General features: G+C 43.8%; 1 protein-coding gene across 29 annotated transcripts in view; it reads right to left on the bottom strand.

Annotated features, from left to right (window-relative positions):
- Nucleotides 1-23,976, bottom strand: part of KCNMA1 (potassium calcium-activated channel subfamily M alpha 1) — a 915,613-nt gene that overhangs the window by 305,542 nt on the left and 586,095 nt on the right. For 28 of the 29 annotated variants that reach the window (XM_023737654.1, XM_023737655.1, XM_004383187.1 and 25 more), the window contains 4 exons: nucleotides 18,114-18,189; nucleotides 9,234-9,309; nucleotides 6,469-6,639; nucleotides 4,708-4,799 (listed from right to left, as the gene is read on the bottom strand). In XM_023737654.1, the coding sequence (XP_023593422.1) occupies nucleotides 4,708-4,799; nucleotides 6,469-6,639; nucleotides 9,234-9,309; nucleotides 18,114-18,189 (415 nt within the window). Of the gene's footprint in view, nucleotides 1-4,511; nucleotides 4,604-4,707; nucleotides 4,800-6,468; nucleotides 6,640-9,233; nucleotides 9,310-18,113; nucleotides 18,190-23,976 lie in introns of all 29 variants that reach the window. The other variant, XM_004383191.3, reaches the window with a different exon arrangement.

Here is a 23,976-nt window from a genome sequence, read left to right as displayed (position 1 = left end):
GGAGTAGACTGTCCCAAGTTCAAATCTCAGCTCCACCTCTACTACCTGTGTGACGTCAGGCAAGTTACTAAACCCCTCTGTTCCTCGGTTTCCTCATCTAGCCCAAACAGAGATGATGACAGTACCTCCCTAACAGGGTCACAGTGAGGATTAAGAAACAGTAAATTTTTGTAGCTGTTACTACTGTCATATAAGGCAGACCAGAGCGTTGGGCTTTCTTGACTGGCGTCCTCATTTCCAGAAGTATGCAGCACTCCTTTCTGCCTGTATAAGGAAGTGTTCTAACAGAAGCACCAGCACTCAAGTTTTACAGATGGTTTTCTCAGTTGGAGCGAGCGCCAGGTTAGCCTGTGATTATTCCCACAGCCAGAATGGGGGGCTCAGTTTCCTCATCCAGCCTGGGGACCCTTCTCCGAGCTAATCACATTCCCTTTCCTGCCAGCCCTTTGCCTACTCCTTGTCTTTTATTAAGGAGCCCTGGTGGCACAGTGGTTAAGTGCTCGGCTGCTGACTGAAAGGTGAGTGGTTCAAACCTACTAGCTGCTCCACGGGAGAAAGATGTGGCAGTCTGCTTCCATAAAGATTACAGCCTTGGAAACCCGATGGGGCAGTTCTACTCTTACTATAGGGTCACTACGAGTCAGAACTGACTCGACTCAATGGCAACAGGTTTGTCTTTTATTCTTCATTCCTCTCTCCTATGCGGCCTCTCAGCATTTGGCTACCAGGAATCAGCAGAATAATGGCAACTCATCCCATTCTGACCTGTCACAACTGCTTGACCTAGGAATGCCTGAGTTTCGGGCCACAAAGCTCAGTCATGGGAAATACAAGTTCTGGATGAATCCCCAGCCCCATCACTTCTAACGAAGGGGTTAAGGGCAGACTGATTCTCCTCTGTGGCCAATTATTTTCCATGGCCCTTGGCCATATGACCTCGGACCATGATCTTGTCAGTTCCCATAAATGAGCCAGGAGTGGACAGAGTCACACTCAGAGAGGACGCCTCTGGGGAAAGCTGCAAGGAGTTGTGGGAGGAAGGGGAGTAAGTGGGGACCCCAAAGGCCATAGGAACAGCTGAGGGCGGCTGGGCTGCAAAAGGGGCTGCTCTTCTGAATAAAACTCAGGTTCTCAGTCCAAAAGGCTAGCTTTCCTCAATGTCTCCAGTTCAGAGAGATCCCCTGCCTCGGTCTTACACTGACCCCTTGGTTTCTTACACTCCAACCAAACCAGTTGCCACTGCGTCAACTTCGACTCACAGTGACCCCATGTGGTGGATTCGAACTGCCGACCTCTTGGTTAGCAGCCAAGCTCTTAACCACTGCGCCACCAGGGCTCTCATTCTTAGGAGCCCCAACACATCATAATAATAAATAATAGCTGATGCACACACATGCACCCACAGCTACCACTGGCTTGAGATGTCCTGTGGGAGATCAGGTAAGAAATATTGATGAAAATATCAGAGGGAGCCACTCTAGGTCCTTGATAATGTGCTGAGGGTGAAGACATGTCTGCAGATGCTTCAGGAATTGTTTACATTATGCCATACACATAAATCAAAACTGAAAATCAGGTGTCAATGACATCTTTCTATTCTCCAATATCCTGAAATGGGGTATTGCATAAACAAAACCCTGAACGCCTCTGCCTAAATTTTTTTACTCCAAATAATCTTTAAATTTCAAAGTTTTGTGTCTCCGTAGCTTTGGATTGCGAGTTACCTTGAGTTCTCTGACGAGTTAATGCATTGCTAGAGAGGTTATTTCTGAATAAAACATGCACACATAGACAAATCCCTTTATATGTATATGTTTTAATTACTCTCAGGGCATTCATTTGATTAAATCCTGGGGAGAAGAGTATGTATGTATGTGTGTCTGTGAGTATAGCACATAGATACCTGCATACACAAAAACGTGGAGCACAGCACACTATTTTAAGAGTCTGAACTCCATCTTTCAACAAAGTTTAGCTGCTTTCATTTTGCAAATGCATTTAATTTTATCTGGAAACTTTCTGACGTTAGAAATAGAACAACTGTAGTTTCTCATTATGTTTGCTGCCAGAATCCATGCTTGGTTGCTCAACTAAAGACCTTATATTGCTAATTACTACCACATGCCCATATCCCAAGCGAAGGAAAACTTATTGATTCTGACAGCCCATTCTCTCAACACTGAATTCCAAATGAAAACTCAAATTTTGGCCAAACATAACATTTCATCAATCTTGTTCTACTGACGGGAAAAACAACATCAAACAAAGGGTGCTAATGGCCCTTTATTACTGTTCCCTTCCCAAGCTTATATTTTCTGATGAAAGATCTAAGTGACCAAAAGGCTTCTTTAAACTACTTAGTAATTAGCTTTTGAACCAGGAAACAACGCGTAAAGTAAAGCAAGCAGTCCCAGTGCTGATGACAGAAACCAACTCTGTCCGAGGGGTCAGGGGACACTGGAGACCGAACGAGAACATTTAAAGTAAAGTGTGCATTTTCATAAAGGGAGGGAAAAAAGAGAGAGAACCGGCTTAAAGCGGTGATAAAAGATTATGAAGCAAGAACAAAAGCTGCAGGAAGTCTGTGATCTGAAGTCCCCAGCATGTGGGGGTTGAAGTGACAAAGCAGAAAGATGACCGGCCCAGACCACCAGCCGGTGAGTGAATGCTGGTCTGAGGGCCTCATCTGGTTACCCATCAACAAACGCTGCCAGCCACCAGGCCCACCCACAATGGGCTAGGAAAACAACTTTGGGAAAAAAATGACCTGGAGTGACAGTCAAGAAATATTTTCCACATAGACTTCAGGGCAACTGATTTTACTGACTTCTTCAGGGGCAGGGATAAGGAAATGCTGGCTTAGACAGTGGGCTGGGAGGACACAAGCAGAGCTCAGGTCCCCAAATGCCTTCTGCTTTATGGCGACCTGTCCCCATCTGAAAGCCTGAACGGATAGAGAAGCTGTTTTCCTCTTGGCATGTGAGAGATTATCAAGGGGAATCTCTGAACTTATTTGTCCTTTTGGATCCAACCAATGGCCCAGAAATCGGAACAGCTTGGTCCTCACCTCACCCAGGGCAGTTAAGTTAATAGGAAGAGGAGGGCTTCATTAGAGGGAAGGCTGAGGCGTGAGCTGCCTCCACTGAAAAGACACCAACTGGCTTCCTCCCGCACACCGTCCTTTGTTCCTTTGAAAGGAAACTGGTGTCCTGTGGGTAGTTCAAGAAAATGAGCCTCTTTTTCCACCTACTCATTTGCTAAACAGAGGCTTGGACACCTGAGCTCAGGATGCACTGGGATCCCTGACCGGCGAGCAGGCTGGCTCCATGCAACATGGCTTCCTGTCACAGCGAGAAGCAGGCAATTGAGGAAAAGGCAAGGCTACGGGCGTTCTTTTAATTTTTCTTAAAACAAAAAACAAAAGGCTATTATAGAGTCCATTTTAAAATAAATGGGGGTAGGGAACAGTTGCTTTACAGAAACTTCTATGACTGGAAGGGGCATGAATGAACTTTCTGGGGTGATGAAAATATTCTGTGTCTTGACCTGGGTGGCATGTATGCACAAGTAAAAACTCCTCGGGCTCTCCATTGAAGATGTAAATGCTTTACTGTATGTGAATTATATCTTGAGAACAAAAACAAACAAAGCTGACTGTCCGAGAAAAAGCTTTAGAAAACCAAAGAAGAGTTGCTGCAGCCCTGCCTCCCCTCAGGGGAGGCGCTCTAACAGGGGACAGGGATGGCACTGTTCTGCCACTTACTTCCCAGAAGAGCTTCTGGTCAGCATTAGACCCGTACACTGATATTGCTATTAAAGTGATCTGAGAACAAAATGAAAGTCTCTAGGAAGAAAGCATTCACACATGGGAAGCCAAACAAAAGACCTATCAGGGATATACTATGTAGTCTCCAGATATACCACAAATGTAATATTTCTTGCCGGAAGGAATTTCAACAGAGCACTGAGTCCCTCTGAGGACGAGATCGGTGCCTCCTGGCTAAAGAGGAGAACTGGTTGTCTGGTGGCCACAATGCCTTCACAGTAAGAAGGCCTTGATCCTACCCTCCCCAGGACATCCCTACTAGAGTATCATCGTATGTTATTACTGCACAAAGGTCACCGGAGGACAGCATCTCATTACTTTGAAAGACCAAAATTGAATCACTAAGCCAGTTGATGCAAAAAACAAATGAGCTTGGTCTACTTGTTAGGAGTCAGGACAGAAAACACGGGCCTAGTTATAGATGAACCCCTTCCGGGACAGATCTATTATTCCGCTGGGAAAAGACGGGTGGGGAAGAAAATCGTGAGTGTGAACAAGGCCTAGGGAGGTGGCCCCAGTGTGACGGCTTGCTCGGGTAACCCCTGACAACACAGCTGGTGTAGAATGTGGCCCTTCCATCACAGAAGTCCCCAGGGGGGCAGGACAGGGGCCAAATTCAGGTGTTACCACCAGAAGGACTCTTGAAAGCCACTCAACCGCATCTTTTCTGATGCAACTGACTTACTTTCTGCCTCCATGTTTGTTAAAAGTCCCGCCGAATTTATTCCGATTCAGGATGAGAGCAGCAATTTCGGGCACGTAGCGGGCAAACATTGCCTACATGCGTGAAACAAAGAAACAAGAGCCAAAAAAAAAAAAAAAAATGGCATGCAGAGAGGATTCTACCCAGTGGAGGCAGAAGAACCTCCTGGCATACTTACTTTCTTCCACTAACCGCACTATAGGAGCCCCCATATTTCTTGCGGTTTCCTATTAACTCTATGATTTCAGGGACGTAGCTGGCAAACATGGCCTAAGGAGAAGACAGGAGACAGAAGAGAGACTAAAAAGATAGGCCAAAGAAAGGGGGTGACCTTTTTCAGAAAGGGGGGATACTAAGATCTGAAAACACAAAAGGATTAGAACTGTGAAGGTATCTATTAATATATTTGACCATAAAAAAAATAAAAGCACAAAAAAGGGTAAGCTCCTGAAACCACAGAGGACAAAACAAAACATTAGCCAACCTAGATAACTAAAAAAAACAAAAACAGAAACTACAGTTGAGAAAAGTACCAGGGAGACAGGAATAAATTAGTTGGCATCTAGCTCTTCTTTCTGAAGAGAAATGAGCTAAAGGGGTGCATGCTAGCGAAATTAAACACACACACACACACACACACACACACACACACGCATACTACTGTGAGAGAAGACCTTTCTAATTAAAACTCAAAGGAGAATCAATGCCTTTATGAGTTATTAAAGACAGTAAATGCCAAAAGAAAACTAAAAAAAAAAAAAAAAAACCCTTCCATTAAAAAAGAAAAAAATCACTCAAAAGCACAAAAGGTAAATTTAGGGGATGACATGGGAGGAGAGTGGAGCAGGGAGGAAAACAAAGCTGCCATGTTTTGTCCAACAAACATCTTGCTTGTGGCGGGATATTCCTAGGTCCTGCTTTCTGATAACTGGGTCTCATCATCTACAGGGATGTCACAGACGCTGGAGAAATGCGTGCGTTAACGTACACACACAAGTACATTCATATACATTTTTTAATGTATATGCCATGCATACAAAATAGACAGATACGTATGCATAAAGAGATATAAATGTGTGTGTGATGTCCATAAATGAAAGCTGAGTATGAATTAGGATTTGAATCACTTACCTCAGATACAGCAAAAAAACTTTTAAACTTAAAATGAGCAGTTTTGAAAGACAAAATGCAGCAACCGCCAATGTGTTGCCAGAAATCCCCCTCGAATATTACATCATAACTGACATTTGAGTGCTACATAGAGATAAGCACAGACAGAAGAGCAAACTGTGAGAATTTCTGGCTTACAAAGGCGGAGCAAAAATACCCCGTGTGTCACTGCATGATGGAGCTGTCTGTTTGCAAAACTGCATTCTGCTCACGGGTGACGTCCACCTGGATGGGCCCCGTGTGCTCCCATCCTCCGCTGTGGGTACCTACTCTCCAGGGCAGACTCCAGCCACAGTGTTTGTTGGAAGCTTAGGGAGGAGCCTGAAGGGGGAGGGTGGGCTCTTGAAACCACCAACTGTATACAAAGTAGCAACAGCATCTACCAAGGGTCAGGTGACGGCAACTGTCCTTGCAGAATATCAGATCTTCAGTTCCATTACTAAGGGACAGGCACTCTCTCACTTATTAACACTATCACTTTCTTAAGACAATTAGGTTTGCTCCTGGCTATGCTATCTGGCTGTCCCTGACAAAAGCACTGTACCTGGGTGGTATCACTTCTCGTCTATGGGAAACAAACTTAATACACCAAAGAGAGCAGAAAAGTCACTATCCTGTTTGTATTTACTTAGCTGGATTATAACACTAAGACGAACACTTGTTTCTAACACAGAAACACGATCTAAAACTATAACGCTTTCAGGAAGACAAAAACAGAAAATATCAATGACTATACAAGTCAACATCATAATACATAAAGAGTTTTTACCAGGCCCCCGAGGATGAAGAAGACCATGAAGAGACGGCCAAGTGTGGTTTTTGCATAAACATCCCCATAGCCGACAGTGGACATGGTCACCATGAGTAAATAGACACATTCCCAGTATGTCAGAGCCTGGTTGTTCTGGAAATTTTCCCATGGGTCCCCTGAATTCTCCACCTAAAGCAAGGGAACAGGAGAGAAAAAGAAAACAAAATTATATATGTACTAACCCAGGAAGCACAAGAGCTCCAGGAGGCCCTCCACACAAGGTGTCTAGCTCCCGGGGTTGGGCTTTGTAGATGATAACTGAGCAGGTAGGTAATAGAGGAAGTGCAATTGTATTAGCAGGAAAAGGCCCTCCTAGCTGATTGGGGCAGAGAGGGGAAGGAAGGAAGGAAATATCCCAAGTCTGTTTTTCTTCTCGTTATTAAAGATTAGAGACCAGCTGAATTTGGGGGGCATTGTCTCTGGACACATTTTACAGCATTCTCTTCAAGGAAGAAGCCACACGGCCGTTCCCTGAACTTCCTCTGTGAGTTCCTGCTACATCTCAGAGGCCTGGTCACTCACACTGTCCCCCCCACCGAGGGCCTCCTCCTGTCATAATTTTGACCAACGAGATGCCTGATGAGCCTTGCTCTTTCAGATGGGATGCCCATATACCAAACAGGCTTCCGAGCCACCCTGCTCAGCGCCTCTGAAGAGTGCCCACAACACGCTGTACACTTCAGGCTGAAGAATTTCCCTGGGAGCAGGAAGACCGAGCTCATGAGAACAAGCTGCATTTGATCAACCCTTTAGAGCCAGGGCCTACACATTTTTCTCTAAAGGGCCAGAGAGTAAATATTTTCAGCTTGGCTCTCTGTCACAACCACTCGACTGGGCCATGGTAGCATGAAAGTAGCCATAAACCAGTGGCCATCAAGTCAATTCAAACTCATGGCAACCTTTCAGAAGCAATGTGCCTCTGGGTGGGTTCAAACCTCCAGTCTTTTAGTTAGCAGTCAAGGGCTTAACAGGACTCCAAAATCAGCCACAGGCAATATTTACAAGAATGGGCATGGCCAGATTTGGCTCGAGGGCTGTGTTTTCCCACCCCTGCTTTACCAAAAAAACCCCACATCCTTTGCCACTGAGTTGATTCCAACTCATAGCGACCCTATAGGACAGAGTAGAACTGCCCCATAGAGTTTCCAAGGGGCACCTGGTGGATTCGAACTGCTGACCTTTTGGTTAGCAACCGTAGCACTTAACCCACTATGCCACCAGGGTTTCCACCCCTGCTTTGGACTCCGCAAAACACTTCCTCGTTGTCCCAACATATTTGATCTGCCAACAACACTGTGAGGTTGGCAGGAGAGACACTGTATCTCTGACTGGGAAATGAAAAGACTCTCAGGAGAGGGCAAGTGGCTGGGCTGGATCCCAGTCTACTACCCCAGGCTCCAGCCCTGCTGGCCACTGGACGGTCAACTCATGTGACCTGACCACATCCGTGGCCTCCAGCTCTCCCTCTGCAGACCACTTCCAGGACCTGGATTCTTTGACACATCAAAGTTTGTCCTCAATGTGCCATGTTCATGGAGGTTTCCAGGCAACCCAGAAGGTATTTCACATAATACCTCTGTAAGGTGGGGTCACCTGCCACCTAAAGACCACTATCTCCCCTACATGTGTGCTTTTAGAACTTGGCACCTGGTTGCAACAAGCACTGGAGTGATTCACATAATGGTGATTTCAGCCAAGAATCTCACTGGCATAAAGGATTGGGTGGGGAGCCACCAGTGCCTCCTAACTTCCAATGCAAGCCTGTCTTCCTTAGGATGACAGCTGCATAAATCCCCCATGGTGGGTAACTAGATGCATACGTATAGCCCTTACACAGGGGTCCCTGCGTGGCACAAATGGTTAAGTGTTCCACTACTAGCTGCAAGGTTCACGGTTCTAACCCACCCAGAGGCACCTCGAGAGACAGGCCTGGCAAGCTACTGGCCGTGAAAGCTGCATGGAACACAGTTACACTCTGCACTCATGGGGTTGCCCTGAGTCACAATGGGCTCAACAGCAGCTAAAACCCTTTACACAAACAGAGGCTCAGCAAGGGAAGGTCACCCTTATTCAGTTTCCTAGTGAGATGGGACTCCTTCCAGTTGTAACAATTTGTGTTTATATGAAACATCTTCCCGACAATAGCTGTGCTTCTCTAAAGGCAGGGAAAAAAAATCTGCTTTGGGAAGGTGAGAACAGCTTGACTTTATAATATAAGGCTTTCAGAGAGTCATTAATTTAAAAAGAATTAACATTATTGAGGTACAAAATGTCAAGGAATCAGCCAAAAGAATCTAAGGAGGCTTTGTGTAAACGGGAAGAGGAGAGAAATTGAGAGATCTGAATTTGTTGTTTACTAAGAGGTGTGGGTCAAACTTCCAGCCTTCTCCCCAGGCCTTTTCTGGGCATTTCCTGAGGAAGCACTGCCATCTTGTGGCTGAGATGGGTTATTGCACACAGGATGAAAAACCTACCAAAGCCCACTGCCATACTGGGGAACTGAAACATGCAGGTTAATAGCGCGAACATCACTCACCATTTGGAACTAGTTTCGGATAAAAGGGTTGGCAACCCAGACACTTGTGCGGTTGCTTCCCCGTTTCATGCATTCTACAGCTGGGCTCAAGTTTGTCTCCGGCGAGAGAATTTCAGGTAATAAAGTGACTTGCAGAGGGGCTGGGTGCAGGAAAGCCAGAGCTGAGGGGGTCTTCCAGGATACTTACCAAATGGATGAACCCGGCTGCTGTTAGCCACGTGCTGATAAATATGGAGAGCAGATTCACCAGCTTGATGGAATTACTGTACAAAAGAGACAACAACAAAACCCCAAGTTACAAAGAGAAGACGCCATTGGGGCTGCCTGAGAGTAACAGCGCCTCCTTTAGGCGAGAGGCAAGTCACCTGCAACTTGTCAACCATTTCTCCACAGTGAGGGGATGGGAAGACGTGAAGGGCAGGGCACAGCCTATAAAAACGTTACATCCAGGCTACTGCAGCTGGTCTGTAACTTACTGCACTCCAATATTGTTAAAATTAAATTTTAAAAATTTCACAACTTTTATTTTGAAAATCTTCAAATCTACAGAAAAATGGAAAACATAGTACAATGAATGTTTACATATTCTTCACCTAGATTAACCAATTAGTAACATTTTGCCACATTGGATTTATCTCTGTATATTCTTTTTTCTTCCTTTTTTGGCTGAATCATTTGCAAGAAAGTTGTAGACATCAAGACATAGCCTCCAAATACTTCAAGACTCAACTCCCAAGAAGAAGGACATTTGGTAACATAATCACAATACCATTATCAAACTAAAAAAATTAACATGAATTAAGTAACTCATCTCATTTGAAGCCTTTATTTAAATTTCTCCAGTTGTCCCTAAATTATGTTTATAGCTGTTTTCATTTTTTTCCTCCTGATCCAGGAACTCATCAAGGTCTATGCAATGCATTTGGTTATTGCGTTGCTTTGACCCAGGGGTCAGGGAACTTCTTCTGTCGAGGGCCAGATAGCAAACATTTTAGGCTTTGTGGGCCATATGGAGTCTCTGTAACTACTCAACTCTGCCAGTTTAGCATGAAAGCAAACTCAGGCAACATCTAAAGGAATGGGTGTGGCTATATTACAAATAAAACTTTATTTTTAAAAACAGGCAGAGGGCTAGATTTGGACCATGGGCTACAGTTTGCCAATCCCTGCTTTAGTCTCTTTTATTCGATACATAACACCTCCCTGCCCTTTTCTGTTTGTTTTTAATGACATTTTACTTTTATATGAACCCAGGCTAACCTGTCTTGTAGAATGTCTCAGTCTCGATTTGTCTGATCCTTTCCTCATGATTAGATTCTGTTTAGTATTTCTGTTAAGAATACTCTGCCAAGATGGCATCCCATCGGGATGTCCCAACTCAGTGACACTAGGTCTGGTCACTTAGTTAAGAGGGGAATGCCAGGTCTCTCCACTGAAAGGCACTCACATGGCTTCGTAATTAATAAGTTGTTTGTGGGGTGAGACTTGCCCTGGACTACTAAGCTAAAGGTTGGCAGTTTGAACCCAGCCAGCGGTGCCATGGAAGAAAGGCTTGGAGATCTACTGTAAAGATTACAGCCAAGAAAACCCTGCGAAGCAGCTCTACTCTATAACTTGACAGTAAAGGGTTTGGGTTTTGGTTTGGTTGGGGTGAGACTTTGAGACAATACTAATATCCTGTCCTCCAACAACTTCATAACTAATAATTTTAGCATCCACTGGTGCTCCTTGAGAGAATCAATTGGAACCTACTAAATTTTAAGCTCCATGATAGCAGGCGCCTTGTCTGTCTTATTCTCCTCTGGGTCCTAGAAGCAGTGAGTCCCTGGTACACAGTAGGGCCTCTGTGAATATGTACTGAATGAACTGGTCTCTTTGTCCACACTCTTCCCACTGAACTTCATCCTGTTCACTCCCACTGGGCTAAACCTCCTTGAATGCTGCTGTCAGCAGGTTACTTTCTTGTCCAAAGTCGTTCCATTGATTGCAATGTTACGTCCAAACTCTTTCCTTCCATCTGCAATACCCTCTGAAGTTCAGACTCTCCTACCTCTACTCTTCTACATAAACTCTTGAAACTTTCATCACAGTCAAGCCTATTTACTATATCTTTGCTTATGCTATTACTCAACTGGAAAGCCCTTTCCATCCATGCAAATGTTTCCCATTCTTCAAGGACTGGGTCAATGCCCACCTCCTCCTTAACATCCTTCCACCCACCCTGCAATCCAAAGTAAATTTTCCTCCTCCTGGCTCTTCCCTCTAGTCACTCATTGGTAATTAATCCCACTGTTTTAAGACATCTTTTGTAATGCCGCTTCAGATTGGTATTTGACTCTTGTGCTCTTACTGCATCTTGCAGAAAAGAACTCCATCTGCTTCTCTGTCAGTCTCCCAACAGTTGGGCTTAACACATTCCACAGGGCAGCTCATCACTCTTCACTGATTGATCTGTTACTACTGCCCTCTCCCACTTCTTTCTTGGAGAGTCAAGGATTTAAATTCTAAGAGTCCAGGATTACATAATAGTAATAGCTAACACTTTTACAATTCTTTTGCAGTGCTTACCACGTGCACCGCTGTTTTAAACGCTTTACATATACCAACTCATTTCATTCTCCTATCAACCCTATGAGGGCATCAGAGGTTAAGAAGCAAGTTCACACAGTAATCAGAGGAGTTGGAATTTGAACCCAGGCAGTTTGGCTCCAGAGTCTTCACTCTTAGTCACTACACTGTAATACAAGAGTCACAAATCAGTGTTCCCTACAAAATCTTGCTTGGATTGCTAAAGCAAAGCTGTGCCTCACCCCCTACTCTGTGCATGAATATTAAAAGGATCAGAAAGTGTTGCCGCAAGAAGAGAGACTTTCTAGAGATACTGATTAACCTCTTGAACTGCCACAGAAGAGAATGGAAAATGGGAAATTCTGATGACTATCTACTCTGGGGCCACCATGTGTGGAGACATGCAGGACAGGGCCTTTGGTCGCTCAGGAAGCAAGTGGGTTTGAAGATGAGCTCTGGGTGGAGGTCTGGTCAGTGGTTCTAGGACAAGCATGATGCCAAAGTCCAGTTTTCCTTTTTCTCTTATTTTTTTTCTTTTACGTAACTGAGCAGAGAGACCTGTGGTCTTCGCTTTCCAGAGTTGATTCTGATGGAGTTCAGGGAAAGAATAAGAATACATTTTCAATTTTGTGAGTAAGACTGATCTTTTCAAATGTGTGGAAAGGCTTCCTTCTGGTTCAAAAACTTAGGCTAGAAAAACAACAAAAATGTCCACGCCATCTTTCCAGAGTTGCCAGATTATAATAACTGCCCTTCAAATCGGCACTTCCAATGGGTGCTTGGTCAATGTGAAATAGAGCGAAAAATACTCGCCAGCCTCTACTTTGTAAGCCCTCTGAGATGTGATCTAAGATTAGACCGTGAGCAATAGATGACGAATGGGTAGCCAGTAGCAAAGGGAGAAATCTCTGAGAAGTATGTGTTGTTCATTTTCTCAGAGGATAATTAAGTACAAAGTTGATTCGCTTACATACTCTTGGATCCTTGAGGCCTGAGCAAATCAGTGCCCCAACAACAACCATTTGGAGCCCTCTTGAGACATTAAACCTATTGGAGTCTCTAAGCCTCTTGGGGCTTTGGAAAAACGACCTAAATATGGTGATTATTAATCTCTAAATGATTGTTACAGCGATATTAACAGTGCTTAAGGGAGCTCTTGCTGTGTGTAGTACATTTAATCACTGTTGCTGAAACAGCCCATGTTCAGCACTGAAATCTGATTATTTTTATGACATCAGTATCATTACAGATTCCTAGTATTAGGAATTTGCTTTCCAAATTAAATTCTACAACCAGGCAATCATTTGAAAGCTATGAGCAAAAGATGCAAGATTAACCCTTGCTGGATTTGCTCCATACTCTGAGATTCAAACCTTACCAAGCTCAGTAGGGCTCCTTGGAAAGGCAGAGGCGGGTGGCAGGGGCAGGGTTGTGTGCTCTGCTGGCAAAAAGGAGCCACTGGAGATATTCATAGCTATTGTGGTCAAGCCCAGAGGTTTGGACCAAATGTGAAGTTTCCAATGATTAGAATCATTCTAATATGGATTCTACGCACATTCCCATTCCTTGAGAAAGGAATGGATTGTCACCTCATCATGAAAACCTGACCCACAGAAAGGACATCTTCCTTGTGCTTCCATTCCATGAGTTCTCATTGGCCATCAGAGTCACTCACATCAGTGGACAGCGAATCATTAAAGAGTGGACATAGGGTCCTTGTAGGGCCATCAGAGACCTTGTCCAGGACTCCACGGATACTGGGAGAAAGTCTGTGTCCTTCTGAGATTCCAGCTGTAAGCCCAGAGCTGTTGAGGTCAGCATTGCTCTGTCACTGTATTTCACAAGACATATTTTGGTTAACACTGAAATGTCATCCACTTTCCACAAAGAAGCACAAATTTGTCCCTGTTCTGCTTGCTCCCTCTTTTCATCTTTGTATCTGGCTGAGGGTACAGTCAGGTGCCAATGGCCTTTTTTGTTTTATTGTTACTATTGCTGGACAGATGTAAAATATCACCCCCCACCCCAAAAGTCACATGGACTATCTCACACTGAGGCGAATGGTCTGGACCATAAGACACAGAGTGATGTGAAGTCAAGTCCCGTCAACTCTCTCTCTTAAATGTCTCTAGATCCCACCTCCTCATCTCTGTCCTGACTTCCACTGCCGAAGGCTATATTCTCTGATACTCTTGCCTGGACCATTTCCTCCATAACCCCCTCTCCTTCACACGGGTCTGGTCTGTAGTCTTATACACATCAAACCCACTCTCTACACAACTGGTGGAATTGTGAATCTTTCTAAAATGTAAATCTGACCATGTCCCTCTTCTGCTTAACGTCCTTCAATGACTCTCTCGTCCTTGGAGTAAAATCCATTAACACCGAAGAGCCTTCAGGATTTGGCCTCTACCCACCACCTTCTTTCCAGTTTCCATATCAAATCCTCTTTTTTAAGCACTTTATATCGGAGCCCTTTCTGAGGTCATACACGTAATACAGTGATTTTAGTTCTCAAAATGCGCAAAAAAACTGTATTCAGTAAATGACAGATGATGGTGCACACATACATGGAATGCTCTGTGGCGGTAAATGACAGCTGATGGTGCACACATACTTGGAATGCTCTGTGGCGGTAAAAGCAACATGGTGGAATATTGGTAATGATTCTCCCAAAGTGGGGTGCTATAGGGCCAATTTTACTTTATACTTCATGCTTTTCTATATTACTGAAATTTTTACAATGAGTATATTTTATTTTAATATACAATATTTAATAAACAACAAGGTTATTTGCATTTTCAAAAATACTAGGTAATCTGTGTTAAGTCCTTAATATTCGCCACATTAAAGGAGATGTAGAATCACAGTCTCTTAACACAGCTGCTTACTTTATTCTGAGCTTAGAATAAGTGTCCTATCACCTACATGTCTGCTTGCCAAAAAACTACCAACAGCTCAGGCAATTACATGGAGTCCCCAGTCTTCCTTCAACACATCATTTTCAGGATAGAATCTGTTAGGCCCTTCTGGAGTCTCTGGCTGGTGCAAACGGTTAACGCGCTTGGCTGCTAATCAAAAAGCTGGAGTTTGAATCTGCCCAGAGATGGCTTAGAAGAAAGGGCTGGCGATCTTCTTCTGAAAAAATATGTCACTGAAAACTCTATGGAGCACAGTTCTCCTCTGACACTCATGAGCTCATCGTCATTCAGCAGCAACTGGTTTTTGCTCGGCTTGCTGTTCGGGAACGGCCCTGATGCTGGCCGCGTACATGTGACTCTCCTCTTGCATCTACGTTTTCTCTGCCATCCTGTTCACTTTGGTTTCCTCTCTCTCTGTCCTCTTAGTTCTTTACACTCTCCCTCTTTCCCCATATGCTTCTCTGCCCTGTTTCTTCCAGCTCTTGGCCAAGCGAGGCAGCTGAAGAACTGCATGAGACAGCAATTTCAAATCATTATTTCAAATCCTGTCTTCAAGGCCTCCATGCCTACCTAACACCACAGGCTGGCAGGGATCTGCCACCAGAGAAAGCCAGACAAAATCTCCCTCGCGGTGATTACGTGGCTGCACCCACTCTCCTCTGAGGTCACTGTGAGAGTAGCACAGTCCAGAGCAGCCAGGAGAGAAGCGTGGAAAGCCGGACGCCCTGCGAAAACCAAGGCTTCCGTTTCTCAGATCTGTGCTTGAGGCTGCACGGGAGGCTGCGGCCGAGATGAGCCAGGCGCCTGGAAGAGAATGGGCTCGCACAGTTGCTCTAAAGCCTGCGGAGTTCTTAAAATTAAATGGAGTTTTAATCCATGCCTGGAGATCTGGCCCCTGTCTCTACCATCCTAACCTCATCTCCCTTCATTCCACCCCAGAGCCCCAACCTCCAGGAGCTCAATGATTCCCAGTTCCCCCAGCTTCCAGGTGCTCTGACCCTGTGCCTTCTGCACAAGTGCACATGCATGGCTTCCTTGACTGCCCCACCACCCACCCTCACATCCTCCACCCTCAGCCCTACCAGGAAAACCCGTTCTCTACAGCCTTACCTAAAACGCCCCCTTTTCCTTCAGAAGATCCTTGATTGCCCCAGAACTCACAACTCAGGGCTCACTCTTCTCCGCGCCATGTAACCCCTGGGTGGGCCTGGTTAGCACCAACCCCACTGCCTGGCGGTCAGTCTGAGCTCCCCGACAGTGACCGCTGATAGCTGGCCCCATCCCAACCCCTGCCTCAGTGCGGGCCCAAACAGGTGCTCACCTCAGGTTTGTTGAATTAACTTAATCAGCTGGTTGTACACAAAAGCAAGAGGAACTTGGAAAATCCGAGTTGTTGGGTTGTGAGGAAAAGCGCCCTCTGACAATAGGAGTTTGATTTAATGAAAAGTGAGCGCTGGGGAAATGCTGCTGGGGGTTTGACGGCAGACTCCCAAGCAGCCTGCAACTCCACCATGCCCCCCTAGGGGCCGCCCTCTTTCCCTAGAGGGCGCTTCAGCTTTCTCCTCTCCATGCTGGGAGAATGAACCACCCATAAATCTAGTTAGTTATCAGGTGGACTGTTCACCAGGGATACCAGCAAAATTCCCTGTAACCAAAGGAAAGGAATCTTTTCCAAGGAATAGGAAATTGGTGGCACTCCTAGCCAAAGGCCAAAAATGATATTTTATCAGATGGCCCAACATTCTCCAAAGTCCATCAAGAACCCCCAGGTATACAAGGAGGGCAAGAATATAGGCCTTTCCACATTATTCCTCAGAGTCATGGAGCCTTCTTAAAATGCTAGTGTTAGAAAATAAAAATCCCTCTAATTTATGAGGTAAACACGAAATAGGGAGAGAGAGGCACTATACCATACAGAGTGTGGATGGTTCCACACAACAACATCCCCAGTAGAAAAAAAGAAGTTTCTCTTAAGAACAAGCCTCTGGGCTTGTGACTGAGCACCTACTGATTCCACATTTAAAAATACAGGTCAGCGGAGCAAATATGATATAAGGCAAAAATGGTTATTGCTAGCTTTGTAGATATTTTAAATTTAAAGAGTAATATGAGTCCAGTGCATAGAACACAAAATCTACTATATATTAATAATACTAAAAACCCAAAAAACCCATTGCCGTCAAGTCGATTCAGACTCATAGTGACCCTACAGGACAGAGTAGATCTGCCCCGCAGAGTTTCCCCCAAGGAGCAGCTAGTAGATTCAAAATGCTGACCTTGTGGTTAGCAGCCATAGCTCACTGTAGCTCTTAACCACTGCGCCAATATTACGGACTATTAAAAAGAGGACCAATCAATTCTGCCCTCAGGTTAATGAAATGGGAAGGGTGGTTGGACACACTATAAAAGACTTTGATGGCATCAGATGCTCTTTTTAACTTGGCTAATAGGAAGTGAATTTACCTCACATTCACATAGATGCAGAGTTGAGGAGGGGAAACCAATTTGGAATTAAAACCAAACAAAATACAGAGATAATACCCAAGAGGCAAGCTGACAGTCGGCTGCATTTGTTGGATGTGTCAGATTCCGGAGGCTGAAGCCCAGCTTCCGTTCCTGGGAAAACAGTGCTGAATCCAAGTCCTCAAAAATGCAGGTATGTTAATTATAAATAAAAAATACAGAGGTGTCCTATTTTTAAGCATTCATCAACCACATTAAAGCCAACAAGAGAGGAAACGGAGCATTAGAAGTGAGCTTCTCAAGTGTAATTTCCTATAAGAGGAATTTATGACCTGTAGTTATTCTCCATTAGAGTACGTCTAAGCTCTTTGATTAGTTTATTCATCACAACAGTCCCGGTTTCAGGCCAGCCCTGTGAGCCAGCAGGTCATCAGAAGAGGGACCCTCGGGGGGATCCTTCCTCCTGGAACAGCTGTTTTCCGGATCATAACACAGTTAACAGACGCCATCATCGTGTCTGCGGTGGGAGGTTTTTAGGTTTTCCCCCAAAGGCAATTCATAGAGCAAGCCCCAGGGACTACACTGGATATAAAATGAACATCTAAAATGTACTCTGAAATGAAATGATTTTCTGTTTGCCGTATGAGGTTTGTGATTGCCTGGCAAAGAGCATTGCTTCTATTGCTTTTATGGCCAGGTTCAATTTCTTATTTAGTGATGTAATAAAGGGGCGATTCAGAATCTGGCAGCAAGAACTTCCCAATCAATGAGCAAACCTATCCCTCATCTGCTGTGTAGCATCCATGTGCACGCCATAGCTGAACTCCGAGCAACCCGCACAGTACCCAGATGACAGCCACACTTCCCCCCAAAACCGTCCCACCTTCTTCACGCACAGCTGGCTCTCTCTCTTTGCCCCACAGTTCCCACAGCCCTACAGATGACAGCAGCCCCAAACGCAACTCTGCTACCTCCCCATCATCTCTGTCTCAGATGACTATTTCTGTGAATAGCAGAACTCTAATTTGATTGTGGTGAAAGCAAACACACCTAATATTTAAACCCTGGCACTGGGGACTGGAATGAGGGAAAACAATGATGAAGAGCAATCTTACCTTGTTTTAAGGATATTCAGAAACTGCAAAATTTCTGAAAACTGTATCAGTCTGAGAGCTCTTAAGAATCTCAAACCTGGAAAAGAAACAAAACAGAGATGCATCATTTTCAATGCAAGGGGTTAATGTCTGCAGTCCGCTATCTGATTTACAGCAGCCAGGGCTGAAGGGACGCGAAGTTCTTACAGAAGCTCGCCCCTCCGGTCATTTGGGTGTGCTCCTTCATTCTGATTCTTGGCTAGTTAAATCTCAGATTGGTAGACTGAGTCTCTAATAAAGGGTGGCCTGTTTGGGGCCACTTTAGGAGAAGGTCTGGTGAGGAAAGCCTAGTTTATTGAGGGTTCTCAATTGTCAGTCTCTGATTTAAAGACTTCTTTCTAAGTTACCTAGTTGTCTGGGCGGATTTCATCTCTGAAAAATGCCAGGAGTTGTGGTGGCTTAGAGTAGCCTATGTGCTACGAGCAGACTAAGCACAGAAAATGCAGAGCTGAGAAGGGGATACTGAGGAAATGAAAAGGCTCAGGAGCTAAAAACACAGTCGTATCAACACTGATGGAAGGTGGGCTTAACACTGCCGGAAACTGAACTTGATGCAGTTTACAAAACTGAGAAGTCATCTCAGAGAGCAGAGGAAACATGGAAAAGGAAGAAAAAAGATGAAACTGAAGAAGTTAGAAATGGAATGGAGATCACAGAGATCCAGCCTGTGAATAAAATGTGTCCCAAAGAGAAGTAAAAACAACACAAGGATCATAAGGAATGGCTGGAGCATAATAGAAAATAACTTTCTAGATAGGAAAAAATGTCTTGAGATTAAAAGGTAAAATTAATGACCAACTCTTAGAGACCAATACCAAGAAGTATCTGCTTTTTTTTTCTTTTCAGATTTCAAGTATTAAATCTGTTGACATCATAAAAGCAGTGGTGGCGGGGCAGCGGTGGGGAAATAGATGCCATTAATGAAACTAACATCATATTGCTCTCTAGAACAATATGTTAAACAATAATCGAGCAACACTCAGAATTTTGAGACCCAAGATTTTTATACCCAGTTAAGTGGTTATTAAATAGTAAAGATAACAAAAATCTTGGGTCTCAAAACTCTAAGTACCGCCCAATTAAAATATAAGGAGCCCTGGTGGTGCAGGGGCTAAAGCTTGGCTGTTAACTGTCAGCTCAGTGGCTCGAACCCGCTAGCCACTCAGCAGGAGAAAGATGTGGTGCTCTCGTAAAGATTACAACCTTGGAAATCCTATGCAGCAGTTCTACACCACCGTCCTACAGCGTCGATGGGTTATATATACCCATCGCCGTCAAGTCGATTCTGACTCATAGTGATCCTACAGGATGGAGTAGAACTGCCCCATAAGGTTTCCAAGGAGCACTGGTGGATTTGAACTGCTGACCTTTTGGTTAGCAGCTGAGCTCTTAACCACTGAGCCACCAGGGCTCCGTATGAGTGTGTGTGTGTGTGTGGGGGGGGTAATATTCAAATATCCAAGGTCTCAGAAGATATGTCACTTGCTCCATTTGTGACAAAATTTTTCAAAGATGTTCTCTAGATCTACTAAATCATAATCCAGGGGACAGGAAAGGGGGGTTGGGAAGTGTATTGTTAACAAACTCTGCTGCTGGTCCTAAGCATACAGCCCAACCTAGACTGCCACGTGGGCACCATGATGCATACTGCTATGAGATTTACACTAAATTTAAAGAAATCCGAGGTAGAAAAAGGCTGGCAGTTAGCACTGAAATCACTCAAGCATATAAAGATACATTAGTAATATCTTAGTCACCAATGGTTTAATCCTGAAAATCCTGCATATGCATATATATTTTTCTCATTTAGGGAAAGAAAAATAGGACACAAATGACCAAAACTTAGAACTAGATTTCTTTATTTTTACTTTTAAATGATGCCTCCTATAGGATTGTTTATTTTTAGCTTGCCACATTTTAAAGTGACTCAAAAAAATATAACAGAATAAAATATTTTTTTTTAAATCAAGGTATATAAAATAAGGGCAAGAAAAAATAAAGGCAGCAGGCCATTGCAGATCTAGCTCTGAGCCCCTTCTCAACAAAAGCAAGCAGGGAAACACCACAAGATTAACTGCGTATAGAGAAAAGCTGGTTCTCAGGAGGACCACTTTCCCCAGCAGGGAGATCAGAGAGACACTATTCCCCACAAAGGTAACCCAGGATGATGTAGGAACAACATTCTCATGGGGTGAACAATGATGGGCTTTGTTTATGATTGTCTTGTACTGGCCATCTTCATGGCATTGGATTTTATTAACAAAAAAGCCAAAAAAACGAATTTGTTGCCATTGAGTTGATTCTGACTCATAGCAACCCTATAGGACAGAGTAGAACTGCCCCATAGAGTTTCCAAGGAGTGGCTGGTGGATTCAAACGGCCAACCTTTTGGTCAGCAGCTGAGCTCTTAACCACTGCACCACCATTAACACAAGCAAGTAGAAAAAGTTCTCCATGGGTTAAAAACATTACTCTAAATTTTGTCCTTAGATCAACCCAGACTATCTGGAGAAACGGTTGAGTTCACACCAACAGCTTCCTAATAGCCTCCTGCGCTTGATCCCTGATGGTCTATTCTCAACACAGCAGCCAGAATGAGCCTGTTAAGAGGTAAAATGGATCACAATGCTCCTCTACTCAAAAATGTTTAAGTCTTTCAAGGACCTAAAGTAACTCCGCACCACCTACCCCCACCCCCCTTCCCGTTTCCTTTTGGATCTTATTTCTACCTCCTCCTCCTCCTTCTTTCTCCCAATGTCAATGTCTTCTTCAGTGCTTCTTGAATATGCAGGCATGCTCCTGCCTCAGGGCCTTTGCACATGCTCTGCCTGGACCACTCTTTCTCAAGATGTCTTCATGGTTCACTCCCTCATCTCCTTCAGGTGTTTATTCAAATGTCATTCTCTCAGAGAAGCCTTCCCTGGCTATCCTACCAAAAACTGAAACTCCTCTTACACCACCTCTGGAGCTCTGTATTCCCCTTGCCTGGATTATTTTTCTCCTTAGCATGAAGCATTAATATCGTACTTGTTTGTGTTATTTAATTTTTGTCTCCTTATCTACAATGTCAGCTGCATGAGGGGAGGAGGGACTGATGTCTGTTTTGTTCAAGGTTGTATTTCCAGTACCTAGTGGTTAAGAGCTACGGCTAACCAAAAGGTCGGCAGTTGAATCCACCGTCGCTCCTTGGAAACCCTACGGGGCAGTTCTACTCTGTCCTATAAGGTCACTATGAGTTGGAATTGACTTGATGGCAACAGGTTTTTGTTTTGTTTTAAGTATGCCTGGCATAAGGTTGAATGCTCAGGAAATACTGCTGAATTGAAAGAATGAATCAGACTCTTGAGACAGATGGCAGATAGTTAAAGGTTAAATGACCCGCATTCAGAATTCTGAGGAAAGCCATGAGCTCTGAGAGCTCTCCTGACAGAGGTCCGTGCTGACACTCTTGGGAAATATAAAGTAGCCTAACCAGGGCTCAGCCTTAGCCAATGGTCACTCCCGCTACATCTAGACAGAACCCAGACGAGTACAGATAGCAACCTCGTTACACACAGAGGCCAAGAAAAGGGGGAGGTGGGAAGGGAAATACCGAAGAGACAAAGTGCCTTCTCTGCATTATAATCCTATGTTATTATTATTTGTTCTAATATATTTAAACTCTGAAATAAAATGACTTTTCTTGGAAAAATAAAATGTCTAGAACAGAGTTGAGAAGAAGAAAATTTGAAAGCATCAAAAAAACATGAATTACATCCCCCCACCAAAACAAAATTCCAGGTCCAGATGGTTTTACAAGTGAATTTCTTTAAACCATCAAGAAAAAGAGAACTTCTCAATTCTCAAGTAGTAAAAACTGACTGAATGTCTCTTTTTCTGTGTTTTAAATTGGTTTAGAAAGCTGGCATTACCTCACACATTAAAAAAAAAAAAGTAAAATAAAACAGGCTCATCTCAATGATGATTAACTACAATAATCCTAAATAAAATACAAGCATTATCAAATCTGAGACTATATTAAAAGAATAATTCACATGAGATGTAGTGGATACAGTAGGGTGCCACCCAGATCTCGTCTTCAGGCTGCCCCATTCAGCTGGTCTGCTATGGAACTTGCCCTCTGCTCCTGGAAGCTGCCTCCCAGAGGGTTGCACCCCCTCCCTGAGGTGGCCCCCAGAAGACAAGCTACCTTGCCTGAATTTGGGACAACTCTGAAGCACCATCCCAGCTGCAGACCTGCCCCAGGGGACCAGTTGCATCATGACTGGAACTTGCTTTCCTCTCAGTTCCTCTCACAGGTGCTGTTTCCGAGAGCACTCCCCAACAACCTTCCCGCTTGCAGATCTCAGCCTCTGCTTTTAGAGTTACCAGTTGCTATTGGGTCGATTCTGACTCCTGGTGACCCCATCTGTGTCAGAGTAGAACTGTGCTCCATAGGGTTTTCAATGACGATTTTTTTGGAAGTAGATTGCCAGGCCTTTCCTCCAAGGACCTCTGGGTGGACTCAAGTGGTCAATCTTTTGGGTTAGCAGCTGAGCACATGAACCACCCGCACCACCCAGGGCTCCCTATTTTTAGGGTACCCGGCCTGAAAGATGAGAAAATTTATTGCAGAAACGCAAGAATGGTTAAATATTAGTAAATAAATCTACCATTCTAATTAGTTGTGCCAAAAGATATATCAGAGGAGAAAATCCATGAGATCAACTTAGCTTTTTGTAAGTGTTAACATTCGTTTTTCTTAAAATCATCTTAGTACCTCATGATGTTTAAAAACCTGTTTCAAACCAAGAGATGACAACATATTTAAATGAATCATCAGAGGCATGCTAATTAACGTTAGGGTCAGAAAATAACATCCCCTCCCACAGTGTTTGCTCTCATCAATGTCATAACAAAAGGAAACGAGGTAGGAATAGAGATGGAGTAGACAAAAAGATATGGACTTCTGATGGGGGAAGCAGGGGAGTTGAGAAAGGGAAATGTTAGAATTTCCAGCGGATAGCAAGGTACGGTAAGTTCTGCAATTATAAAATAAATATTAAAAAATCAGTATCTTCCCTGTATGTTAGCAATAGACTGTGAAAAAATATAATGAAGAATCCCACTCCTAAGGTGAAGAAAAATGTAAAATATTTACGACTAAGTCTAACAAGAAAGGTACAGAATGTATATGATAGAAAACTAAACTGCGCAGCATCAAGACGACCACCTAGGAAGAGAGTAGGTCTCGATTGATTACTATTTCATCGTCCCCATGTATGTATATTCAATCAATTCCTATGTAATTCCTTTGTTTCTTTTCACAAAAAGTACATACAGATGGAATTTTTAAAAATAAGAAAATTGAAGTTTACAGTGTGTGGAGAAGAAAGAGTAGAGACATTGTTGTCAAACAGACTTCGCTTCCAAATTTGGGTGATTTGAGGTAAGATGTTTAACTTCCCTATAACTTAGTTTTCTTTGCTGTACAATGGGTATTGAAACCTGACTTGAAGGTTTGTATACCACAAGATTAAATATTCTGATAATAAATGTCTACCTATGGGAGATACTCAACAAATGATACTTTCATCATAAGAAGCTATTAGAATTAAAACAGCATAGGATTGGTACATGACTCCACAGAAAAGTGAGCAAGATGGAGTAAAAAGCCCAGAAAGACAAAGACACACACACACACACACACACACTTTGTATATAGTGTTACTTAAAATCATTGACAGTGATGTACATATATTATTATTGATCATCTAATATGTTTAACCAACAAGCATGTGTCAGTTTGTCATACTGTGGTGTCTTGCATGTTGCTGTGATGCTG

This window comes from Trichechus manatus, unplaced genomic scaffold (genome assembly GCF_000243295.1).
Source record: "Trichechus manatus latirostris isolate Lorelei unplaced genomic scaffold, TriManLat1.0 scaffold00106, whole genome shotgun sequence".
In the NCBI taxonomy this organism is placed as follows: Eukaryota; Metazoa; Chordata; class Mammalia; order Sirenia; family Trichechidae; genus Trichechus; species Trichechus manatus.
The sequence above is the reverse complement of the archived record's forward strand: the minus strand, read 5'-3'. Positions and strand labels throughout refer to the sequence as shown.